This window comes from Anabrus simplex, chromosome 14 (genome assembly GCF_040414725.1).
Source record: "Anabrus simplex isolate iqAnaSimp1 chromosome 14, ASM4041472v1, whole genome shotgun sequence".
Classification (NCBI taxonomy): domain Eukaryota; kingdom Metazoa; phylum Arthropoda; class Insecta; order Orthoptera; family Tettigoniidae; genus Anabrus; species Anabrus simplex.
The window spans coordinates 4,054,572-4,080,075 of NC_090278.1; the positions used below are offsets into that span (position 1 = coordinate 4,054,572).

Sequence of the window (25,504 nt, forward strand, 5' to 3'; positions counted from 1 at the left end):
AACGCAATTTTTCAATCAGCCCGAGCCGAGAAAATGTTACCTTAGAAAATTCATAACAACATTTTTAGTTGGAAACGCAAAATTCTGAAATGTATAGACTATATTCAGAACATCCCAATATATATTGTGTTAAAATTTGGATTCGATCAGATGACGAGTTTTGGAGAAACTATGTCTTAAAGTTGACGCATGGTTGAAACACGCTTAAAACCGGGCACTTTTTGCATTCCACTTGCGATAAAAATTATTACAATATAAAGAAAAAATTGAAACCTACATGACCTAACGTGAAATGAAACGAGAAAAGTGGTAGTCTTATTGGATTTTCAGTGGTCCTATTGCTTATTTCATACCGAGCTCGATAGCTGCGGCCGGTATCCAGTATTCGGGAGATAGTAGGTTCGAACCCCACTGTCGGCAGCCCTGAAGATGGTTTTCCGTGGTTTCCCATTTTCACACCAGGCAAATTCTGTACCTTAATTAAGGTCACGGCCGCTTCCCTCCCTCTCCTATCCCTTCCCTATCCCATCGTCGCCATAAGACCTGTCTGTGTCGGTGCGACGTAAAGCAACTAGCAAAAAAAAAAAATGTTATTTCATAAACAATCTCCAAACTCGAGTGCACATAATATTTTGGTCGACAGTAGGTTTACCTTTGAGATTCGAAGCTTGTGTTAGGATCTGTTTCGTCAGACGTACGGAGCACATGAACGAAGGAATTCAGCGTCCTGTTCCTGATGACGTCCGTTACTCCCCCCCCCCCCCCCCCCTTGCTATGCACTTCCTCATTTTTTCTCAGCTTCCATATTCCTTCCTTTTTAATGGGTCCTAGGATTTTTCTCCCTATCCCTCGTTCTAGTTTCTCCAGTCCTCGTTTTGAGGTTTTATTTCTCAATGTTTCTTATACAATTTCTAGTCCTACAACTGTCTGTTAGTGTCAGACCTTAGCGCCCAATGATTGTGCTCTCTTACTGTATGTCTCAAGAGTCTTCATGTAAACTGATTTTATCTCAATAAATCTCGCCTTCACATCTTGTTTCTCATTATTCCTCATATCTAGCCACTCTCCTAAGTATGTGAAACTTTCGACCTTTTGAACACCGCCTTGCGTTCTTAAATCTTAAGTGGGCTCTCCTTAAAATGGGACATGCACACCAGCTCTATGCATAAATTTTTTCCTATTTTTGTGATAAGGAAAACACGTAATTTTCAAGGGAAATTCATTTTTTGTTTATTCAAAATATTGGCCATCGGCTCCTACACACTTACCCATCTCTAAGGTAAGTTATGGATACCACGTCATAAAAACTGCTTGTCTTTTGCGGCAAACCAATCGTCGAGCCATTTTCCAACTTCCTCGAAATTTCTGAAGTGATGCACTGCGTGCCCCATTGATGCGAAGAGGTGATAGTCAGATGGCGCCAGGCAGGTGCGAAAGGTTGTCCCATCCGAGGGATTTCAAGATGTCCTTCACTGGTTTTGCTGTATGAGACGACGCATTGTCGTGTAACAGAATCACTTTGCCATGTCTTCTGGCCCATTCCGGTCGTCTTTCCATCAATGCGGGCTTTAAATTAAACATTTGTTGGCGAAAGCGTTGTGCATTAACGGTTTCGCTGGGCTTCAAGAGTTCACAATACACAATACCCTCCTGATCCTACCCCTCTGAAATCATCACGTTTAAATTAAAGAATCCATTTCTCACATGTTCTAATCGGTGGAGCGTGTTCACCATATGTTTCTACCAGCAAACGATGACTTTCCACAGCCTTTTACTTTTGATTAAATAAGAATAGCAATGCATGCCGCAAATGTTCTTTTTTTTTTTTTTTTTTTTTTTTTACGAACAAACGTCGACATGTTCACTGAACGATAAAACACCGACGCTAGTGTTTGGCGGACTCAACTTGTGTGTGCTGGAAGGTTAATATCAGACGAACAAACTGACGTACGTGTCAAATTCATACGCTACGTGCTTTTCGCTCGCGCCATCTCTCAGTGAAAAGGGAAAATACTTAGGCCTATGCATACACCATGTATTTGTTTTTTCAATTGAGACACTAAGACCTATTTTTCCAGCCTGATGATAAAGTTCCTCAATCTGTTACTCAGCTGCTTTAATTGATTGATTTCTTCCAAAAATCATTATCATGCATTACCTTTTCTAATACAAGTAAGGACAAACAGACTATAATCACGTCGAACAGTGTCATCTCAAAATATCCGAATTCCAGAGGACGGCTTAACAAGCCAGTTTACCACCTGGATGACGAGTCTGACAATATTCGAATTTCCAATGCTGGTACTGTTCTACAACAACGCTCTGCAAGTATACAGTACTGTTATAATAAAGACAAAGTAATACAGAAAGGTGCTAAAAGGTTCATTGTTACCACCAGCCGGCACTGCGTGTCCACTTCCAAAATTGGTACCTCAATCTTAAGGTGTCTACGGTATAGCCTCACACAAACATACGTACGTTAGTCAATAGTATCTGCAATTTTGCTCTAATTGTCTTTAGGTTGGCTCTGTGGCGTTGTGTGCTCACCGGCCGCCAGATGGCACGCACGAGCGTGAAGGATGAGGAAAGATCCGAGCGTCCATCTGTAGCCGTAACTGAATAAGTATGATCCTCAATAACAGGCGAGTGACTTTTGATTGACGTGGCAAACCATATGTATATTAGCCATGGTTCTGCATTTGAAATCATGCAAAACAGGCATGACAATCTGTCAGCACCTACTGGACCGTCATGCTAACGAAGGTGAAACGGATCATCACTGGAGTTGAAACATGGGTTCACCATTTCGATCCAGAAAGCAAACGTCGGAACATGGAATGGAAGCACCCGCCCTCGTATATTACAGGTCAGTCCAAATGTTTGCGATTTTTACATCTTGGTACTGAAGGAAACGTTGTGGGAAACTGCAAGGAGTGCATTTCTATTCCTTGTCCAAATCGGTGGCGAAATTCATATTAATTCGCAAAATTAAAAAATGCCATATCCACGTGCTTTGTTCCTAAGCGCACATAAATGCTGAGTCCCAGCCTCTTCAATTCTCTGAGATTTCAAGTGCGCAATTGTGCCATGTCCGGACTTGGAATCGATGTGCACTTCCTCTTGATTGTGTAGTTTTGTTTTTCTTGTTGCTTAAATCACCTTATGGATTTCTATAGGTATGTTAAATAGAGCATAAGACTTCATTTGGAACGCACAAGGGTCATGATGGTAGAATAGGACGATCAGCATCCAATTGCACTCCAGAATCAGTTGCTTATCATGTGGGTGCCTTCAGTTCGTCGTTACCCAAAGTTTCTGCACACTACTGCAGAAAGAAGAGTACTGCGGTCGCCTTTCCTTGGCCCCTGATCTCAATATACCTACATTGCACCGGTTGTACGGACCCCCCAAAGGTATCATATGTGTGTTTAGATATATTTTCAACAAATTTGAACCACAGTTAGCAAATTTTATTCCTAAAAAAGGACCAGTGCTCTAAGAGTAAAGAGGCAGAATGCACTAAAACCACTACAGCCAATCAGGATTATATAGAAAACATCACTTGTAAACTTGAAATTCGGGAAATGAAAGATGAAGACTCTAAAAGTGCAGTTGATGACCCAAAATTAGTATATGGAAGTTTTTATTTTTAGGCCATATATCAAATCTCTTTCGCAGGTGATTGCCAAATTTATTATAAAATAAGCTCTCTATTTATAATTTCACAGTGTAAGACTCATTGAAAAATGGAACTTGCTTTTTTATGGGATGAGACCAACGAAAAAAATATAAAATAAGCTCTCTATTTATAATTTCACAGTGTATGACTCATTAAAAATGGAACTTGCTTTTTATGGGATGAAATCAACGAAAAAGAAAAGGCAGTGCTAAATCGGTAGTTGTCTACTTAATTACGTAGCACATCTGATTCTAGAAGTTGAGCATCTAATCCTGTATGCAGACACGTGTGGTGGACAGAACAGGAACCTAAACATAGTATCTGGTCTACTATGTGCCATGAATATATAGTTACATTCCAACCTGAAAACGCTGGACCTAAAATTTATGGAAAGTGGCTATAGTTACCTAGAGGCCGATTCCATTTATGCCACAATTGAAAGGATGAGAAAGCATTTATACTCCTCATGAGTACGAAATTGTCATGGAAATGGCCAGAAAGATTTAGATTCATTGACAAAATGCGTATTGCACAACAGAAGAAAAAATGACAACAACGAAAAAATCAATTAGTTACGCATAAAATGGTTTCGCTTTACACAAGGTAGCAGCTTGGTGAAGTTTAAGTATTCTGTGAAGGACGAATTCCGTGAGATGCAGGTTCATCCTAAGAGCATTAAATGGGATGGAATCTCTCCTCGACCAAAATACAGACAGCTGCTACCTATATCACTTCGAAAGAAGGAAGATTTATTGACTATGTTGAAAACTGGAGTGATCCCAGCTGAATATAACGAATGTTCGGCAAAGGGAGTTTGTGACAAAGCTGTATGGGCAACCGTAAGGATGGATGAAGAGGACTAGATGTCAGTAAATACCCTTTGGATCAAAAATCGGTGCAAAATTCAATTTATCTTGCAAGCAAAGCATGAAAATAACACCTCATGCAATAATCTTTACTTCACATGAAAATGGTTCGATAACACAGTCGTTTTTAAAGTAGGAGAAATTTGATTTTGATTTTATATTAGTATAAAATTCAATTCAGTAATAATCCTACGTTCCATAACGTACATATTTCTTAAATTTAGATGAATAAATGTACCTTCTCTTGAATTTATGACTTATTTTATAATTTTACAAGATAAGGCAATAATATCCTATGTCCAATAAAACTGCGTTGACTAGTGCTCAGTTGTTCCATGTCCTGACATCAGCACAAATAATCAAATTTGGAAAGAATGTATGCAAATTTTTAACAGAAATTGATTAGGGAAACACGTCTGAAAGACCATTATACCTAAAAAGTCAGCACCACCAAAGAATAGTACATCACGTGGTATCAAACACGAGTTTGAAACTTTGTTTTTGCATTTCCCACGATTTATGAAATTTGGACTTGGCACTATTGTGCATTAAGGTATCGATATGCAATCTTGATTCTTTTCAATTTTTTCGTCAGAAGGTTGCCACGGGTTTCAGTCCAGTCTGATGATGTAAGAGATTGTTCTGAAACAAGTCCTTGTCTCCATTTTCCTTATAATCATTAAGCTCTAGACGTTTGGATACTTTCGTCCAAAATGCAACATTTCTTTCTTCTCTAGGAACCTTCGAGATTTATATCCATCCTGGCTATTTGAAAATCAGATGTTTCAGCTTCATTTTTAAAACAAGATACCAACTCCTTGAAGCAGGGATGAAGTCTTATTATTGAACTTAGAATTCCATCTTTCAACGACATTGTCAGTTTGGTATCGTTTCCCAAGACAGATGCAGCTCAGGTGGCATTTATGGATTGTCCAGCCACTGGTCGTCGAAGTAGTCCAAACAAATATTTCAAATAAAATTAATAAAATTAAACATTCGTCCTCACCATAGCAAAATACGGGCATCCAGCTAGTTAACTTAAAAATGCTTTGTTTTTCAACTACCTTTCACCTATGCAGCTACCTACACATCTCGGATATTGAGACTGCACCACGTCGAACTTCTCTCTCTCTCTCTCGTCGGGCTGAGTGGCTCAGACGGTTAAGGCGCTGGCCTTCTGACCCCAACTTGGCAGGTTCGATCCTGGCTCAGTCCGGTGGTATTTGAAGGTGCTCAAATACGTCAGCCTCGCGCCGGTAGATTTATTGACACGTAAAAGAACTTCTGCGGGACTAAATTCCGGCACCTTGGCGTCTCCGAAAACCGTAAAAGTAGTTAGAGGGACGTAAAGCAAATAGCATTATATATATATATATCTCCCTTGATCGACCGAGTTGGCCTGCGGTTAGGGTCACGCAGCTGTGAGTTTGTGCCTGAGAGATAGTGGGTTCGAACCCCATTGTCTGCAGCCCTAAAGGCGATTTTCCACGATTTCCCATTTTGATAGCAGGCAAATGCTGGAAACTGTACCTCAATTTAGGCCACGGCCACTTCCTTCCCACTCCTAGCCCTTTCCTATCCCATCGTCGCCATAAAACCTACTTGTGTCGATGCGACATAAATTGTAAATAATAATAATAATAATAATAATAATAATAATAATAATAATAATAATAATAATAATAATAATAATAATAATAATAATATTTATTTTTCTTAATCCGTTTACCCTCCAGGGTTGGTTTTTCCCTCGGAGTCAGCGAGGGATCCCACCTCTACCGCCTCAAGGCCAGTGTCCTGGATAGTGACACTTTTGGGTCAAGGGATACAACTGGGGTGGAGGATCAGTACCGAGAGGGAAAGGAACGATTTCATACGAAATATAAATGTGTCCAAACACACAGAACTCTCTGCAGAAACCAATAAAACTTCTGCTCACTGTCTTTGAGAGATATCAAGCAGGGAACACGTACCTGAGGTCTGTGATCTTCGTCTCATCACTAACCCACGTCTTGGAGTTGGTGATCTTGAGATCCGCGCTCCAGTTGCCATTGCGGTACTGGACCAGCAGTTCAGGGATCTCAAACGGGTCTGTAGACTCGATACCAACCTCGGGAACACCTGTGATGTGATCAGGGCAGAGTATGAGATTGCTTCGTAACTACCATAAGACTGGTCGTCAGAATTATACCATAAATTGCTCATGTGAGATAATTACAGCATACAACATGAGACTCAGAAATAGCGGTCAATCACTTGATGTAAAACTTTAATTTAATGATTGAGAGGCTAGCGTTTGGTCAGCATTCATTTGCGGCGAAACCAGGTTGATAACAAAATTCCGAACAAAAAAACTAATAAAGTTTATGCCTTTAAATACCAGACGGAGCAATTGTCTAAAAAAAAATCAAATTTGGCGTTTGATCCATTAGTTTAGGTTTATTTCTGGTCTACATTTTGTGTAATGATAAACAGGTTCTAACCAAAATTGGTCCAGCCACACGTTACATTTTATCATCTGTTTAAGGAAATGTCCACCAAACGCTTAAAGTATTCTTTCATAGTCACATGGCATGAAGTAAAGTATGTCTCTCTATGAACTCGGTAAAGAATAAGGTTGAACTTACCTGTTTTACCTATTTCAGGCAACAGAGCCTCTAGTTTACCCCTGAGACAAGTTTCGAAGTCAGGACGATTCCTGTGACATGAAGATATTTCTTGTACTGAAACAACGAAAAACATTAATTCATAGAATGTAAAAGAAAATAAATATTTAAAGTTGTGGAAGAATTAAAAAGCATTCTATAAGATAACAGTTCTTTATCAATCAATCATTCAATACTGATCTGCATTTAGAAAAGTCGCCCAGGTGGCAGATTCCCTATCTGCTGTTTTCCTAGCCTTTTCTTAAATGATTTCAAAGAAATTGTAAATTTACTGAACATCTCCTTTGGTAAGTTATTCCAATCCCTAACTCCCGTTCCTATAAATGAATATTTGCCCCAATTTGTCCTCTTGAATTCCAACTTTATCTTCATATTTTGATCTTTCCTACTTTTAAAGACGACACTCAAACTTATTCGTCTACTAATGTCATTCCACGCCATCTCTCCGCCGATAACTCGGAACATAACACTTAGTCGAGCAGCTCGTCTTCTTTCTCCCAATTCTTCCCAACCCAAACTATGAAACATTTTTGTAACGCTACTCTTTTGTCGGAAATCACCCAGAACAAATAGAGCTGCTTTTCTTTGGATTTTTTCCAATTCTTGAATAAAGTAATCCTCGTGAGGGTCCCATACACTGGAACCATACTCTAGTTTGGGTCTTACCAGAGACTTATATGCCCTCTCCTTTACATCCTTACTACAACCCCTAAACACCCTCATAACCATGTGTACCCTTAATTTACAATCATATTTATGTAATTACCCCAATGAAGATGTTTCCTTATATTAACACCTAGATACTTACAATGATCCCCAAAAGCAACTTTCACCCCATCAACGCAGTAATTAAAACTGAGAGGGCTTTTCCTATTTGTGAAACTCACAACCTGATTTTTAACCCCGTTTATCATTATACCATTGCCAACTGTCCATCTCACAACATTATCGAGGTCATGTTGCAGTTGGTCACAATCTTGTAACTTATTCATTACTCTATACAGAATAACATCATCCACAAAAAGTCTTATCTCTGATTCCACTTCTTTACTCATATCATTGATGTATATAAGAAAACATAAAGGTCCAATAATACTGCCTTGAGTAATTTTCCTCTCAGTTATTACAGGGACAGATAAAGCTTCGCCTACTCTAATTCTCTGAGATCTATTTTCTTGAAATATAGCCACCCATTCAGTCACTCTTTTGTCTAGTCCAATTGCACTCACGTTTGCCAGTAATCTCCCATGATCCACCCTATCAAATGCTTTCGACAGGTCAATCGCGATACAGTCCATTTGACCTCCTGAATCCAAGATATCTGCTATATCTTGCTGGAATCCTACAAGTTGAGCTTCGGTGGAATAACCTTTCCTAAAGCGGAACTGCCTTCTATCGAACCAGTTATTAATTTCACAAACATGTCTAATATAATTAGAAAGAATGTCTTCCCAAAGCTTACATGCAACTGCTACGGAAAGAAATCGTTTACGTTACGAGTGAATTGTTTATAGTAACGTAATTAGTTGTTGTTGCGTACAATATTTTAGTTCATACTATGGTGAGTTTACTTATTTTAAATTCAATATTTAATTATGAATAGTTTTGACAGGGCACCACGCAAATCATCCATGTTTGACTGAGGCATTCACTTCTTTCTTAGTTTCGTTGTGAGTATGTTGCTAAGAGAGGTGTGTTAATCAAGCCAAGAAAAGGGAACACAAAAGTACGTTTACAGGAATAGTAATAAGAAAGAACAAAGACAGCGTCTTCTACAACATTAGTTTCTTGCAGAACTACTGTACATGGGATCTCGAGTTGTTTTCATTTTTTCCTAATGAAGAGAATGTTGAAGAACGTATTCATCTAGAATAAATTAAAAGGGTCCTGAAATCCCTGTCGGAATTCAGGAGTAGATACATTTTCATTCTGTGAAATATATGTTTAATTTATTTCTTAATGGCTTTTCGCTCCTTTAAATTTGTTTGAAAAGCTTACATTGTCAACAACAAATCATTTTTGAAAGCGAATATCCCCTGCCTGTCGTGAGAGGCGACTATAAGCGGCCCCAGGAGCTCTCAAGTTGGGAGCATGGGTTACGACCACGGAGCCTTTAACTGAGTCCTGGCATTACTTCCACTTAATTGCGCCAGGCTCCTCACTTTCATCTATCCCAGAGGTGCTCAGTTGGTCGCCCGCTGAGGCTAGCCCAGTGTGGCCGGGCTGGCCTGACGTAAATGCAGGCAGCTTACGAAGCAAGCTTACGTCACAGTGAAGTGAGAGAGCGAACGCACTTTGCAGAGAAGTGGAGAGGTGACGCTCTCCTCCAATACTCAACGCAAAGTTGATTGCGGTACCACACACTATTTTTAAAAAGTAACATTATAATGGCCAGAAAACCGACCTTTTCAACATATTCCGGTTTGATTTATACTGAGCTCTATATAAACAGTCAGTTTTATTTTCTTATATTTATACATTAAAAAAGAAAACAGACACGTCATAATTTTTGTGTTACATTTTACAAAGATACGGGGTTTAAGCGCACAAGCTGCGATTTACAATTTCTTGGATGAAAATGACAGTATTTTCATTTTAAAATGTATAATTCCTGTTATTCATTCAGCGAAACGTAATTTATTTACGTAATTCAACACGCTTACTGCTTCATTTTGCACAGTGCTGTGTGACTTTCCCCGTTCGCAGAATTTCTGAAATAGTATTTAAATCTTATCAGGCGTCCGATGATAATACTAGCCTCTAAATGGCCAGGCAGTTTCATCACGAGTGAGGACATAGATATTTACTCTACAAGATTAAAGTACAACAACAACACGGAGTTAATTCGTATTAGAGATGTTTTTAAAAGTACCTCTTAAAATTTAATACCCATAAACTGCTATAGTAAGGTAAGGGTGTATTCTGCCCGAAGGCAGGTCCGAACTTCCGCAGACCGGATACGTAAAGATGAACTCAGGGTCGAAATCGAAACCGGAATAATGGAGTATAGGTCTCAGATCTGGAATAACAAACTGAGTACGTTTGACACTAATACCAGACCGGTTTGGAACTTAGCGAGATATTTCACGCGAGAACCACACGTGATCCCAACAATTAAGGGACCTAACGGACCAGTATACGAAAACCAAGATAAAGCCGAGGTGATAGCCGACTCACTGGAAGAGGCCTTTTCGCCCAATGACGAACCGTCAGACCCCGCCTTCATTAGGCAAACAGAGGCCAAGGTAGCGGAATTCCTAGCAAACGCACCTAAGCCCGAGGTTAAGAATACTAATATCCACGAAATTAAGTGGATAATAGACCACCTTAACCCGAAGAAGGCACCCGGCCCAGACGAGATACAGAACATAATATTAAAAAAGCTTACTCCAAAAGCCCTCGCACTACTCACTAAAATATACAACGCAATGTTCCAATTGCAGTATTATCCAGAACAGTGGAAAAAGGCGAGAATCCTTGTATTTGGCAAACCAGGCAAGGACAAATCTAACCCTAATAACTACAGGCCCATCAGTCTCCTGGACGCCCTCAGCAAAGTATTCGAGAAAATACTGCTGAAAAGGCTAATAGCACATATCAAGGAAAGAGGAATCATTCGAAACGAACAATTCGGTTTCAGGAACGGCCACTCCGCCCCGCAACTGCTTACCCGGGTCCTAGAACAAGCGACCATCGGACTAAACAAGCGGAGGGACACAGGCACGGTATTCCTTGATATCCAGAAGGCATTCGATAAAGTCTGGCACGAAGGCCTATTAGCGAAATTAATAGACCTCGAATTCCACCCAGGGTAATAAGATTAATTAAATCATACCTGGAAGGCCGAGAGTTCCAAGTAGACGTTCATAACACACTGTCAAGCACGCGACCGATCAGGGCGGGCGTAGCCCAAGGGTCACTAATAGGACCAATCCTGTTCATTCTACTTACGAATGACATGCCGACAGCGGAACTCACTACCACGCACCTCTACGCGGATGACACTGCTATCACAGTACAACACTTTCAACTAGCATGCACCCGACAGAGACTACAAGTAGCACTAAGAACTCTCGAGCCCTGGCTAACCAAATGGCGTATCAAGGTCAATGTTGACAAATGCCAAGCTATAATGTTCACCAGGAAGAACAGACGCACATACAGGCCAGCCAATATAAAACCGCTCAAACTATTCAATCGAGATATAGTATGGCACGACAAGGTCAAATATCTAGGAGTAGTCCTAGATAGAAAACTAACCATGCTATATCACATTAAAGAGATCCAGCGGAAAACACACGCACGACTGTCACAGCTCTATTCCATACTGAACAAAAGATCCAGTATTAACAAGAGAGTAGCAATCAACATGTAAAGGCCCTAATTAGGCCAATAATAACGTACGCAGCCCCCGCCTGGGGTTACACTGCTAAGACAAATCTGGATAAGCTGGAGCTAATACAAAACAAATGCATTCGAGCAGCAGCTAGACTCCCGTACGACACGCCAATACGCCAACTACGCTCTATTGCGAAAGTCAGCTCGATAAGGCAACACATTCGAAAGCAAACACTCCGAATGTACAAGAAGTCATGGGGTAGTAAGGTCAACCCACTTGTCAGTGGAATCGGACGCTATGACGTCGACCTATACACAAAATACCCCACGCCGAAACACATTCTGTTCAGCCACAGGGTTGGGAGGCCGGGAGGTCAAAGCCGCCCTCGCTCCTAAGCTGACACCTACCCACTACACCGCTCCACTTAACATTACGCCCACACACCACACTGCAGCACCTGTATATATGTACATACCTGATCACCTATATCCTAGATTAAGCTATACTAATATTATTATGCTATGTTATGTTTTTGTTATGTTATGTTACAGACCTAGCCACCACCGGTAATCAAGCGAGGGAGGATTGAGATAAGAAATATATCAAGACGAAGGCAACTCAGCCTTAATAAGGGACGACCCAATCCACCCCCGCCCCCTGCCAGCGACAAGGGAGTGGACAGATAACTCACCCCTGATAATATAATTTAATTATACGATGTACTTGTTTCACAGGACACGAGAGCGGAAGAGAGCGGCCCGCACTCTAAAGTTTTAAATTTTAAATGTATATATGTACAAATTGTTGCAGAGACAAGTGTGTTCCAACAACACCGCATAGAGGGACATCGACAGGCGGAAGAAGATTGCCCCTTGCATTACGTAAGGCTTGGCTTTAATTCCCCCTCTCCAAAAGGAGACTTGGCACCAGGGACTGCTGGCTGCTGGGCAATGGGACGAACCTGTGGCCCAGAGCCCAGACGCTACCAGACCCGAGCCGCACCAGGCAGTGACAAGAAGGACTGATCCCCTCAATGACAGAAAATGGCAAGGAAATGGTTATGTTTGCATGACACATAATCCTAACTAACACAACCTCTGGTCTATCTCCAGCCCACATCCTTGCATGTGCTATCAAAAGAAGTCAGGTTTTACATGTAGGCTCTTTCTTCTTTCTGCCTATGTGGTTTTTTCCCTGACCCTTCAATACCATACTTCAACACCATATACCTAACACAATCTCGCCTGGTAACGTGTCTGACATGGAAACAGGCAGATACTCCGTGTATCACTTCCCACTCTACCCAGCTATCTCTTTTCTACTTAGAAATTAATAGCATGTCGGAGGCCATGTAGATTGAGTCGATGGTCACGGCGGGGGAGCGGGCTACGGGGGCCCCCCGTAAAAAAGCAACCCATCCACATCTTGACCACGCCCAGTGTTGCTTAACTTCGGAGATCTCACGGATCCGGTGTTTCAACACGGCTACGGCCGCTGACAACTGCAATAAACATACAGTAAATAAGTTATTCCTTACAACGTAAACTGAAAATGACGTGGATTTCCACCCTCTTTCTTTCGTTATTTTTGCCTCCATTTCAAACTCGGGTATCGCCACAGTGATCGAGAGTGACTGGGAGAACTTTGGCCAACCTTCACGGCTTGTGACGTAACCACAACGTCACTGTGACTGAATAGCATACGCCCGTCCGCTTACAGTGCTGTGTGCCCGCCCATATGAGTACCGCTGATCGATCCTATCCGACCTCCCTTGAACAACTCTTGTTCTTTTCCGATCCCAACAATATCAGATCATTCGAGGCCTAGGGATTCTTTCATTTTCACGCCGTTCGTGGCCCTTGTCTTTCTTTAGCCAATACCTTCATTTTTCGAAGTGTCGGATCCCTTCCATTTTTTCTCTCTGATTAGTGTTATATAGAGGATGGTTGCCTAGTTGCATTTCCTCTTCAAAAAATAATCACCACCACCAACTCAGAAAACGTGAAAATATATACATAAATGATTTAATGTGGCTGACGTTATCTTACTAACTTACGCTACTGGCCCATAACAGTTATTGTTTTCGTTAGGTGATTTCTGACTTTGGTTTTGTGTAAGGAGTCCCTGAATGTTTTAATGTTGAAAACATGTCTTATCAGACAACGTAGTCCGGCTCCATGGCTAAATGGTTAGCGTGCTGGCCTTTGATCACGGGGGTGCCGTTTTCGATTCCCGGCAGGGTCGAGAATTTTAACCATATTGGTTAATTCCTCTGGCACGGGGGCTGGTTGTATGTGTCGTCTTCATCATCATTTCATCCTCATCACGACGCGCAGGTCGCCTACGGGAGTCAAATCAAAAGACCTGCACCTGGCGAGCCGAAGTCCTCGGACACATCCCGGCACTAAAAGCCATACGCCATTTCATTTCATTTCATTTCATTTCATCAGACAACGTAGAAGTCCCCACACTAAGAAAAACGTAAAATTAAGCGATGTCCTCATTTGTGCCGAGAGTTGAAGGGCTAAAAGGCCCGAAAGGTTTCAAATTGTGAGTCTTGGATACCTCTATCAAACTTTTTAAAATATGCAGTTCCGGAAAAACAGCCTAAAATCGCTTGTTTCATTACTCGTTTTCTTTTTTATTCGAATCCAAGCCAAAATTAACTTAATTACATAATTCTTTCTGTAATGTGTTCCTAGGTTCAGTACCCTCAGACATTTTTGATTTTTGGAAAAATGTTCACAGCCGAATGTAGCTATAAGGGCTTAAGTGCAACTCTGCATTGACTCACATTAGCGCTCGTTGTGATAGAAAAGTCAAACTGTTAATCTGTTCGACCGGATAACGATGATTAAGAAAAGGGTTGTAATTTGTAGATAAGTTATAAATAAAGAATATATTCTCACACTTTATTATATTTTATGTACTTAAAATTCGTAGCTCATATCCCTAGGATATTTTCAACATTGAGTTGCTTGCATGAAGAGCTAGGACTGTGGATTTTTGAATGATGATGTAATTTCACTGTGAAATATTTCTTACGCAAGGTTTCATGAGCAAGATTACATGATTTTGTTCTGGCTCATATTCCAAATAGTGTTCTTCTCGAAATGCGTAGATCAGTTCGCACCTGCGAACCCAATAGGGTGTTGGGGAGAAAACCAGTGGAAGGAAAAGAAGAAGATAGCTCATACTTATAGCGTCAAACAGCAGACTTGTTTTGTAACCGATTCACTTATCTCCATTGTCGATATATTTTATTGACCTACTCCATTTTGAATACGTGCGTACATACTTCCAGGCGCCATTATTTTTATGCTTCTTCCTATTAGAAGAGATAATTATTGCTCTCTTGACCCGCTAAAGTTCCGCTTCACAACCAGGTGGCCTTGAATGAAAACAAGCAACTCATAGTCAAACAACTTCAAGCTAATGGGTACTCCAGGAGGCCATGGCTTGGTTACTTTTTCTGTAAATTAACTTGTACTTTTCCATCACTGATTATGCAGTATGTTTTGCTTCTGCTGGCTAGAACTTGCCTAACAGCCAGGTGATACAAAATGATATTACTATCACCTCGTGGTTATGTAATACATCTGAGAGGAATCGGCAGAAATAATAGAATGGCATCGCTATGTATTTTACATAAATACCACTAATAGGACATTTGCTAAATAAATAAATAATTTTCAACCTTAAATCATTCTTCAAATCAAAAACACAGACAAACAGTAGTCACATTTATTGACTTCAAAAAGGCACACGACTCCGTAGACCGACAAACAGTGTTTAACGTACTACAGGAATTCCAAGTTGACAAGAAAATAAGAGAACTGATCAAGCAAACATTTACTGACACAACATCAAAAGGAAATTTTTTAGGAGAAATTTTTGAACCATTTGAAAAACACAGGAGTCAGACAAGGCGATGGTCTATCTTCCTCACTATTTAATTTAGTTCTGGAGAAAGTGATTAGGATATGACAAAATGAAACTAAAGCTATAAATATTGGTAAATGTGTCCAAAACAAAATTCACTTTTATTGCCTAACATTTTCTGACGACATTGCTATTCTGTCTAACAACAGACAGGTAGCAATCCAGTCTGTAGAAAAACTCCATGAAATAGCAGCCGAAACTGGACTCCAAATTTCTTATGAAAAGACAAACCATATGAAAGAGAGTAGATCATGTTTCAACAGTCAACTTTCAATCACCAAATATGGAAATATCGCTCAAGTAGACAAATTTAAGTATCCAGGTGAAATTATTGAACCAGCAGGGTTAAATCAGCAACCTAACAAAGAAAGAATTGAAAAACTTCAAATAACATGCAAATTACTTGAAACAAGATACAATAAAGGAACTATATCAAAATGGCAAAATTACGACATTATAACACAGCACTTTACACATCTGGAACTGTTATAAACGGTGGCAGATCTCGAATAAAAATGATAGAAAAACAAGAAAGAAAATTCCTCAGGAAAATCTTAGGACCAAAATGCGAAAATGAAATTTGGATGAAAAATTAATCACATGAAATCACAGACACAATCAGGAAACGTCGATTACAATTGTGTGGTCACTTATAAAGAAATGGATAATAACAGGTTCACAAAGAAAATTTGAAAAATCACAATGATTGGCGAAAAGAAATCAGTGAAGATCTAAATGAAATTGACATTAATGAAGAAACCATTCAAGATAGAATAACATTCAAAGCCTTAATTCACAAATATAAATTTTCTGTAAAGGCCGCCTAAATACAGGATGGGCTGAACAACGTAAAAAGTAACACAGCGAGAGGATGAAGAGATATTGGGAAGAAAAGAAGAAAAACCAAAAGAAGAAGTGCTAAAAATTCAAACGCCCTCCTTAGTTGTGCATACCGAATCAATAATAATAATAAATGGAATGAACTGTAAAGAGGGAACATTCAGAAGGTGGAGAGATTTAAATACCTAGGAGAATGGATAGAAACTGGGCTAACAAAAAAAAAGAAGTGATGGGAGCTCAAATTAAAACAAAATGAATTTAGCGTACAAACTAACTATGAACGTCTACAATAAGAAGAATATTTCGATTAAGGCAAAACTGAGACATTACCAGACAGTTTTTTTTTAATTTTTCGTGTGGCTATTTCTAGCCGAGTGCAGCCCTTGTAAGGCAGACTCTCCGATGAGGGTGGGCGGCATCTGCCATGTGTAGGTAACTGCGTGTTATTGTGGTGGAGGATAGTGTTGTGTGTGGTGTGTGAGTTGCAGGGATGTTGGGGACAGCACAAACACCCAGCCTCCGGGCCATTGGAATTAACCAATCAAGGTTAAAATCCCCGACCCGACCGGGAATCGAACCCGGGACCCTCTGAACCGAAGGCCAGTACGCTGACCATTCAGCCAACGAGATTACCAGACAGTGATCCGCCATGAAGACTCATACAGCAGAAACTCTTAACCTAACAAGAACAGGAGTGCTTAAGAGATTAGAAATGGTGGAACGAAAGATTCTCAGGAAGATATTGGGACCGCGAATAACAGAGGACGGTCAATTTAGAAGACGAGCGAACAAAGAACTGTATACCAAGATAAAGAAAATCTCGGACATCGTACGGAAAAGAAGGAACGTGTTCTTCGGACACGTCCTGAGAATGGACCAGGAGAGGTTAACACTGCAAATAATACAGTTTCCTGTGAACAAGAGAATCAAAGTACGCTGGATCCAAGAGGTACAAAGGAATCTAGAAGAAATGGGAATACAAGAACCAGAGATTTAAAACAGTAATTTTTAAATCAAAAATTCAGGCTTGCAGAGGTTACAAAGTATAAGAATGAAGGAATATTGGAGGACAAGGAGAAAGACCAGAAGAAACGAAGCTGAAACGAATTAACGAATTAACGAGAAGAATGAAAAGAAAAGGAATGAAATGGAATGGCTTCGCAGAGTAATAAAATCAGCAGTAATTTCACCGATCTATAAGCAAGGGAACAGGAAGGATTGCAACAACTATCGAGGTATTTCATTGATCAGTATACCAGGCAAGGTGTTCACTGGCATTTTGGAAGGGAGGGTTAGATCTGTGGTTGAAACAAAGTTGGTTGGAAACCAGTGTGATTTCAGACCACAAAGGGGCTGTCAGGATCAGATTTTCAGTATGCGCCAGGTAATTGGAAAATGCTACGAGAAGAACAGACAGTTATATTTAAGTTTCGTAAATCTAGAGAAGGCATATGAAAAAGTACTAAGGAATTAAGAGGAGATTCTTAAAAGCAATCAAAGGCATTTCTTTTGAATTCGGCTGCAAAGAGATTTTTTTTTTTTTTTACAATTTGTTTTACGTTGCACTGACACAGATAGGTGTTATGGCGACGATGGGATATGAAAGGCCTAGGAGCTGGAAGGAAGCGGCCGTGGCCTAAATTAAAGTACAGCCCCAGCATTTGCCTGGTGGGAAAATGGGAAACCACGGTAAACCGTCTTCAGGGCTACCGACAGTGGGATTCGAACCCACTATCTCCCGGATGCAAGCTCACAGACGCGCACCCCTAACCGCATGGCCAACTCGCCCGGTACAATGAGAATTAATGGTAGAATGAGTTTTTGGTTCAAGGTACTTACAGGGGTTAGACAAGGCTGCAATCTTTCTCCTCGGTTGTTCATAGTTTAAATGGATCATACAATGGAAGATATAAAGTGGCATGGAGGAATTCAGTTAGATGGAAATGTAGCAAGCGGTTTGGTCTATGCTGACGACTTGGTCTAAAAGGCAGTCTGTGGTGAAAGCATACAGTATATCTTGAAATTTAAAAAACAAGTGCAGTGAGTATTGTATGAAAATTAGCCTTTTCAAGCCTAAAGTAAATAATAATTTCGTGTGGCTATGTCTAGCCGAGTGCAGCCCTTGTAAGGCAGACCCTCCGATGAGTGTGGGCGGCATCTGCCAGGTGTAGGTAACTGCGTGTTATTGTGGTGGAGGATAGTGTTATGTGTGGTGTGTGAGTTGCAGGGATGTTGGGGACAGCACAAACACCCAGCCCCCCGGGCCATTGGAATTAACCAATTAAGGTTAAAATCCCCGACCCGGCCGGTAATCGAACCCGGGACCCTCTGAACCGAAGGCCAGTAAGCTGACCATTCAGCCAACGAGTCGGACAAGCCTAAAGTGATATCAGTAGGTAAGAAATCCAAGATAATTGAATGTTAGATTGGGGATACAAAGGTGGAACTGGTAGATAATTTCAAGTATTTAGGATGTGTGTTCTCCCAGGATGGTATTAATATATGTGAGACTGAATCAAGGTGTAGTTAAGCTAATGCAGTGAGCTCGCAGTTGCGATCAACAGTATTCTGTAAGAAACTATCTTTAGATCGGTCTGTTTTCAGACCAACTTTGCTTCACGGGAGTGAACGCTGGGTGGACACAGGATATCTTATTAATAAGTTAGAAGTAACAGACATGAAAGTAGGGAGAATGATCGCTGGTTAAAACGGGTGGGAACAATGGCAGGAGGGTATTCGGAATTAGGAGATAAAGGCTAAGTTAGGAATGAAATCGATGGATGAAGCTTCAGTGTTGGAGTCGCGTGTGGCGACTAGGAAAATAATGGACTAGGTCATAAAGGGTAAGAGACGTAGAGGTTAGGCTCAAGCTAAAGAGGTGGTTACAAATAGAGAATTGTGGAGGCGTTCAGTAAATATAATCCAGACACCGAAGTGTCATTTAAATTTAGATGAATTTTGAATGTAACGTGCATTATTCAAGTGGTGGTCAGCAAAACAGCGGCGAAATACAGCTGACCAGGAAGACGTCTGACTGCGCATGCGTGGCACTATCACGGTACAGGCGAGCGCATTCACCAATCAGAATGATACATTTTTCTTTAATAATTTAAAAATATATGGCAAGAAATATTTATGCTTTCAAAAGACACTCTGCAAATCTACAGGACAACAGCTTTCGTCAGAATACTTTATGATGTCAATCCGTTGAACCCTTCTCTCAAACTCGCAGTAACAAAAATTATAATGTTATTTTGCTTTACGTCCCACTAACTACTTTTACGGTTTTCGGAGGCGCCGAGGTGCCGGAATTTAGTCCTGCAGGAGTTCTTTTACGAGCCAGTAAATCTAGCAACACGAGGCTGACGTATTTGAGAACCTTCAAATACCACCGTACTGACCTAGGATCGAACCTGCCGAGTTGGAGTCAAATGGCCCGCGCCTCAACCGTCTGAGCCACTCAGCCCGGCATTATTATTTACAAATTTGCTTTACGTCGCGAACCGACACAGATAAGTCTTATGGCAACGATGGGATAGGAAAGGGCTAGGAGTGGGAAGGAAGCGGCCGTGGCCTTAATTAATGTACACCCTGGCATGAAAATGGGAAAACACGGAATACCATTTCAGGGCTACCGACAATGGGGGTTGGAACCCAATATCTCCCTATTGCAAACTGACAGCTAAGTGACCCAAACCACTCGGTGATTGATTGATTGATTGATTGATTGATTGATTGATTGATTGATTGATTGATTGATTGATTGATTGATTGATTGATTGATTGATTGATTGATTGATTGATTGACTGATTGATTGATTGATTGATTGATTGATTGATTGATTGATTGATTGATTGATTGATTGATTGATTGATTGATTGATTGATTGATTGATTGATTCATCTTCATGTTATATTTCCTACTTTTAAAGCTCCAGTCATTCTTATTAGTAACATACCACTTAGTCGAGCAGCTCATCTCCTTTCTCCCAAGTCCTCCCAGCCCAAACGTTGCAACATTTTCGTAACACTACGCTTTTGTCGCAAATTACGCAGAACGAATCAAGCTGCTTTCCTTTGAATTTTTTTTCAATTCTAGTATCAAGCAGTCTTCGTGTGGGTCCGTTACACTGGGACTGTACCCTAGTCGGGGTCTTACTAGAGAGTTAATACGCACTCTCCTTTACATCCTTAATACAACCCGTAAATATCCTAATAACAAGGGCCCAAAATTTGACGACCTAATAAATGCCGATAAATGAACTCTAAATGTCCGAAAAATTCTCAAAATGATTTAAAATATCGAAAAAAAAATACCCTAAAAGGTAAAGGAAAGTACGTGTTTCAACAAAATAATTATCTGCATTGTCCACGTTACTTGTAGCTCGTAAAGGAGTGAATACAATTAATAATAATAATAATAATAATAATAATAATAATAATAATAATAATAATAATAGCCAGGTTGAGTAACTTAGACGGTTGAAGCGCTGGCCTTCTGGCCCTAACTTGACAGGTTCGATCCTGGCTCAGTCCGGTGGTATTTGAATGTGCTCAAATACGTCAGCCTCGTATCGGTATATTTATTGGCACGTAAAAGAACTCCTGCGGGACTAAATTTCCATAAACCGTAAAAGTAATTAGTGGGTCGTAACACCACTAATAATATTAATGTCCGCCTCTGTCGTGTAGTGATTAGTGTGATTAGCTGCCACCCACGGAAACCCGGGTTCGATTCCTGGCTCTGTCACGAAATTTGAAAAGTGGTACGAGGGCTGGAATAGGGTCCACTCAGCCTCGGAAGATCACCTGAGTATAAGGGGGGGGGTCGATTCCCGCCTCAGCCATCCTCGAAGTGGTTTTCAGTGGTTTCCAACTTCTCCTCCAGGCAAATGCTGGGATGGTGCCTAACTTAAAGCTTTCTTCCATCTTCCTTGCATATCTCTTCCAACCTTCCCATCACCCCACAAGGCTCCTGATCAGCATAGCAGATGAGACCGCCTGGGTGAGGTACTAGTCCTCTACCCCTGTTTTATCCCCTATCAAATGTCTCACGCTCCTGGACATTGGCCTTGAGGCGGAGGATATGCGATCCCTCGCTGAGTCCGGGGAGAAAACGAACCCTGGGCTGTAAACGAATTAGGAAAAAAAGAAAAAGAAAGAAAGATATCAAAATCATGATATTATAGGAAATAATGAAGCTATTGTGATAAATCTTTACGTGAGACGGGGAAATGGAAAGCAGATTTCAACTCAGCACACGTAAGTTAGGTAAGATCACCTATTAAACATTTTACCGTAGGAAAAACATATTATTTTGCAGGCAAGTATTATTATTATTGTGTTCAGTCTAACCAAATACAGTAGAGACAATACGCGACACTCAGCGAGATATCGAGGGACAGCTATTAGAACTCTCTCTAGCGGATTGACCTGAGAACTACTGATTCTGTCATAAGAGCACGTGTATTTGTGTGTGAAGTTTATGGTGTTATGTATGCGTTTTCAGTGAGCTGACATAATTAAATAGTAGTGTGTGTCATTCCTTCAAATCTCCTCTCAACATGAGGGGAAAGGTATGTGCTATGTTTGGCTGCAGTAACTATGAAGTAGAGAAGAACGCGCGGTCTTTCTTCCGTTTGCCTCGTGACAAGAAAATATAAGTAATATTGTGTTTGCGTATATATTCTTCCAGTGACAAAGAGATTTTTATAGTACTTCATAATCTTCTGATCTGCTCGACCCATATTTTAACTGGCTTAAAATATAATACGCATATTTTACTGTACTGTATAGTGCAGCAGTTAACCTTCAATACCGATGTGTTGTTGTAGGTGTAATATGTGGGTTTGATTTAATTCAGGAAAATACATATGCATATGAGTGTGGCTGGTTATGTTCCAAGTTACCCCATTTGGAATGCCGTAATGCGTTGTCAAGCACTGAAGAAAATATGGGTGATTTAAGACAAAATATGTACATTTCTTAACATGTTCCAAGTTACCCCATTTGGAATGCCGTAATGCGTTGTCAAGCACTGAAGAAAATATGGGTGATTTAAGAAATGTACACATTTTGTTGAAACAATATGACGATGCAAATTTACTTTACCCTAATGTAATGGCATTTTGGCAAGTATTGCTTATAGGGAAAATTTGAATGTTTTTGGGGCTAAATTTATAGATTTTCTTTCTGTTAGTAGGCTTCAAGTTAAAAGGAAAATTGTCCAGCTCTTATATGTAAATTCTTTGAATCATGTGTGTAAGGAATGTGCCGATATTTTTGTTGACAAGTGTTTTAATATGATGATACAATGCTTTCAAATGAGAAAAAAGAAAAATCTAGCCGTGAACGTTCAGACAGGAATTCTAAAGCTAAAAAAGTAATGCATAAATGAAAGATCTAGCCCCTTCACAGCAGTCTATTTCACATCTTGATTATATGTATAATTTCAGTCTTTAAATAATAACCTGTTAAATAATTCTTCATTCATTTATCCAGAATTGCTTTAGCAACTTTGAAGTTAATATCTTAGTAACACTTTCTTTCTAGACATCTTTTATTTATCCATTTCCGTATATAAATTTCCACTGATATTTGAATTTAGGGAGCCTCCGTGGCTCAGACGGCAGCGCGTCGGCCTCTCACCGCTGGATACCGTGGTTCAAATCCCGGTCACTCCACGTGAGATTTGTGCTGGACAAAGCGGAGGCGGGACAGGTTTTTCTCCGGGTACTCCGGTTTTCCCTGTCATCTTTCATTCCAGCAACACTCTCCATTCTCATTTCATTGCATCTATCATTCATTAATAAATCACTTTGGGAGTGGCGACTCCATCGTACTAACAGCCTATATCTGCTTCATTCATTACATCCCTGACCCGGTCAATGACTGGAAAACAGGTTGTAGGTTTTCATTTGAATTTAGCGCGAATTTTCAGGTCAAGCCACTAGGAGCGCCACTTGCGACTTGTCTCCCATTTTAACAAGGCTAAATGCGGAAGTGTCGCGTATTGTCTCTACTGTATTTGGTCTCTCGTAACATAAACGGCACGCCCTCTCACAAATTGTTATTAAAGAAACAGTGAAAATTGGTATAAAATTTTAGACCTAAATATTCCTGTCGCTGTTTCGTCCACAAAACGACCATTAACGATACAGAAACTTATAAAGAACAACCTACAAAAAATGTTATGACCCAAGATAGGCTCTGTGTTAACTCAGCCTCCTCGGTATCGAATGCGTCATCCGTGGATATCATTGAAATCGGCAAAGCCATTGCATCCCAGAAAGTTCACTACATGATCCAGTTTCTTTAGAATCAAATATGAGTACAGTGAAGTTTTAAAAAATTAAGAGAAAAGATAGAAACATATGCATTAAGTTGTATTTTAATCCCGATAAATAAGTTCTTCCTTTCTTAATCTGTTTACCCTCAAGGGTTGTTTGTTCCCTCGGACTCAGCGAGGGATCCCACCTCTACCGCCTCAAGGGCAGTGTCCTGGAGCGTGTGACTTTGGGTCGGAGATACAACTGGGAAGGAGGACAAGTACCTCGCCCAGGCGGCCTCACCGCCTATGCTGAACAGGGGCCTTGTCTGAGGGGGGGTGGGAAGATTGGAAGGGATAGACAAGGAAGGAGGAGGAAGCGGCCCTGGCCTTAAGTTAGGTACTGTCCCGGCATTTGGCTGGGGGAGAATTGGAAATCGAATCCCACTCCCCCCTCTCTCCTCAGTTGACCTCCCGAGGCTGAGCGTACCCCATTCCAGCCCTCGTATCACTCTTCAAAGTTCGTAGCAAAGCCGGAAATCCAACTCGACCCTCCGGGCTTGGCAGCTAATCACACTAACCACTACACCACAAAGGCGTACAAATACCGGTATAGACTCAGCTGTGTGCTTGCATCCGGGAGATAGTTGGTTCGAACCCCACTGTCGACAGCTCTGAAGATAGTTTTCCGTGGTGTCCCAGCATAGCAGGTGAGGCCGCCTGGGCAAGGTACTTGTCCTCCTTCCTAGGCATATGCTCGGGCTGTACCTTAATTACGGCCACGGCCGCTTCCTTTCCCACTCCTAGCCCTTTCCTGTCCCATCCTGGGACCTAACAGTAAAGCCAATTGTAAAAATAAAAAAATAAAAAGTTTAGGTACCATTTCGGTGTCTGCCTGGAGGAGAATTGGGAATCGAACCCTCCTCTACTCAGTTGACCTCCCGAGTCTGAGTGGACCCCGTTCCAACCCTCGTATCACTTTTCAAATTTTGTGGCAGAACCGGGAATCGAACTCCGTCCTCTATACCACAGAGGTGGGCAAATATTAACTCAGCTGTCAGCTTGCATCCGGGAGATAGTGGGTTCGAACCCCACTGTCGACAGCCCTGAAGATGGTTTTCCGCGGTTTCCTATTTTCACACCAGGCAAATATACCATACACTGGAACTATACCCTGTACCTTTATTAAGCCACGGCCGCTTCCTTCCCACACCTAGCCTTTTCCTCTCCCATCGTCGCCATAAGACCTATCTGTGTCGGTGCGACGTAAAGCAAATTTATATATATATATATATATATATATATATATATATATATATATATATATATATATATATATATATATATATTACCTTACGGGTATTAATTAATTAATTTCTTCGGAGACGTCTAATTTCCCTTCCTGCAGGCGGACCCGCCAAAATCATATCCGGTTATCCCTCTGGATGCAGATGAATAATTACAGTAAGAGCGAAACAAAGAATTAGCTCAGGACAATATAACTGTTTCGGCATTACCCAGACGTTTACGAACATTTCTAGATTATATAAGAAGGTTTGTAACTCACCGATACTCTTAGTTGTCACCCCATAACAAACCGCCAAAGCGGCCAAGAAACAAATGACTGACGAGAACCGCAGCATGATAATGTTACGCAATGAAACCAGTCGGGGAAACAACTGAAGCTGGTAACGTCTGTGGTCACGGTTTATATACATGTTGAGAAGGCCTTGAAAGACAAACGACTTGCAGGATGACTGCAGGGAGGATTTTATTTTTAATGTGGGTCACAAAGTCATCAAAGAAGTTCTTTCGCTATGATGACATAATCATAATCTAAAATGTTATTTAGATTAATTTACTATGCAGTAGATGATATACCTTGTCTTACCTTATCATTTACGT

The 25,504-nt window shown here is 40.7% G+C and overlaps 1 protein-coding gene across 1 annotated transcript in view; it reads right to left on the minus strand.

Annotated features, from left to right (window-relative positions):
* Window positions 1–25,270, minus strand: part of LOC136885297 (circadian clock-controlled protein daywake) — a 41,064-nt gene extending 15,794 nt beyond the window's left edge. Inside the window, exons 1-3 of the mRNA XM_067157807.2 lie at window positions 25,167–25,270; window positions 7,173–7,268; window positions 6,519–6,666 (exon numbers count right to left, since the gene is read on the minus strand). Of these exons, the coding sequence (XP_067013908.2) occupies window positions 6,519–6,666; window positions 7,173–7,268; window positions 25,167–25,242 (320 nt within the window). The 5' untranslated portion in view covers window positions 25,243–25,270. The remainder of the gene's footprint in view (window positions 1–6,518; window positions 6,667–7,172; window positions 7,269–25,166) is intronic.
* Window positions 25,271–25,504: the final 234 nt, after the last annotated feature.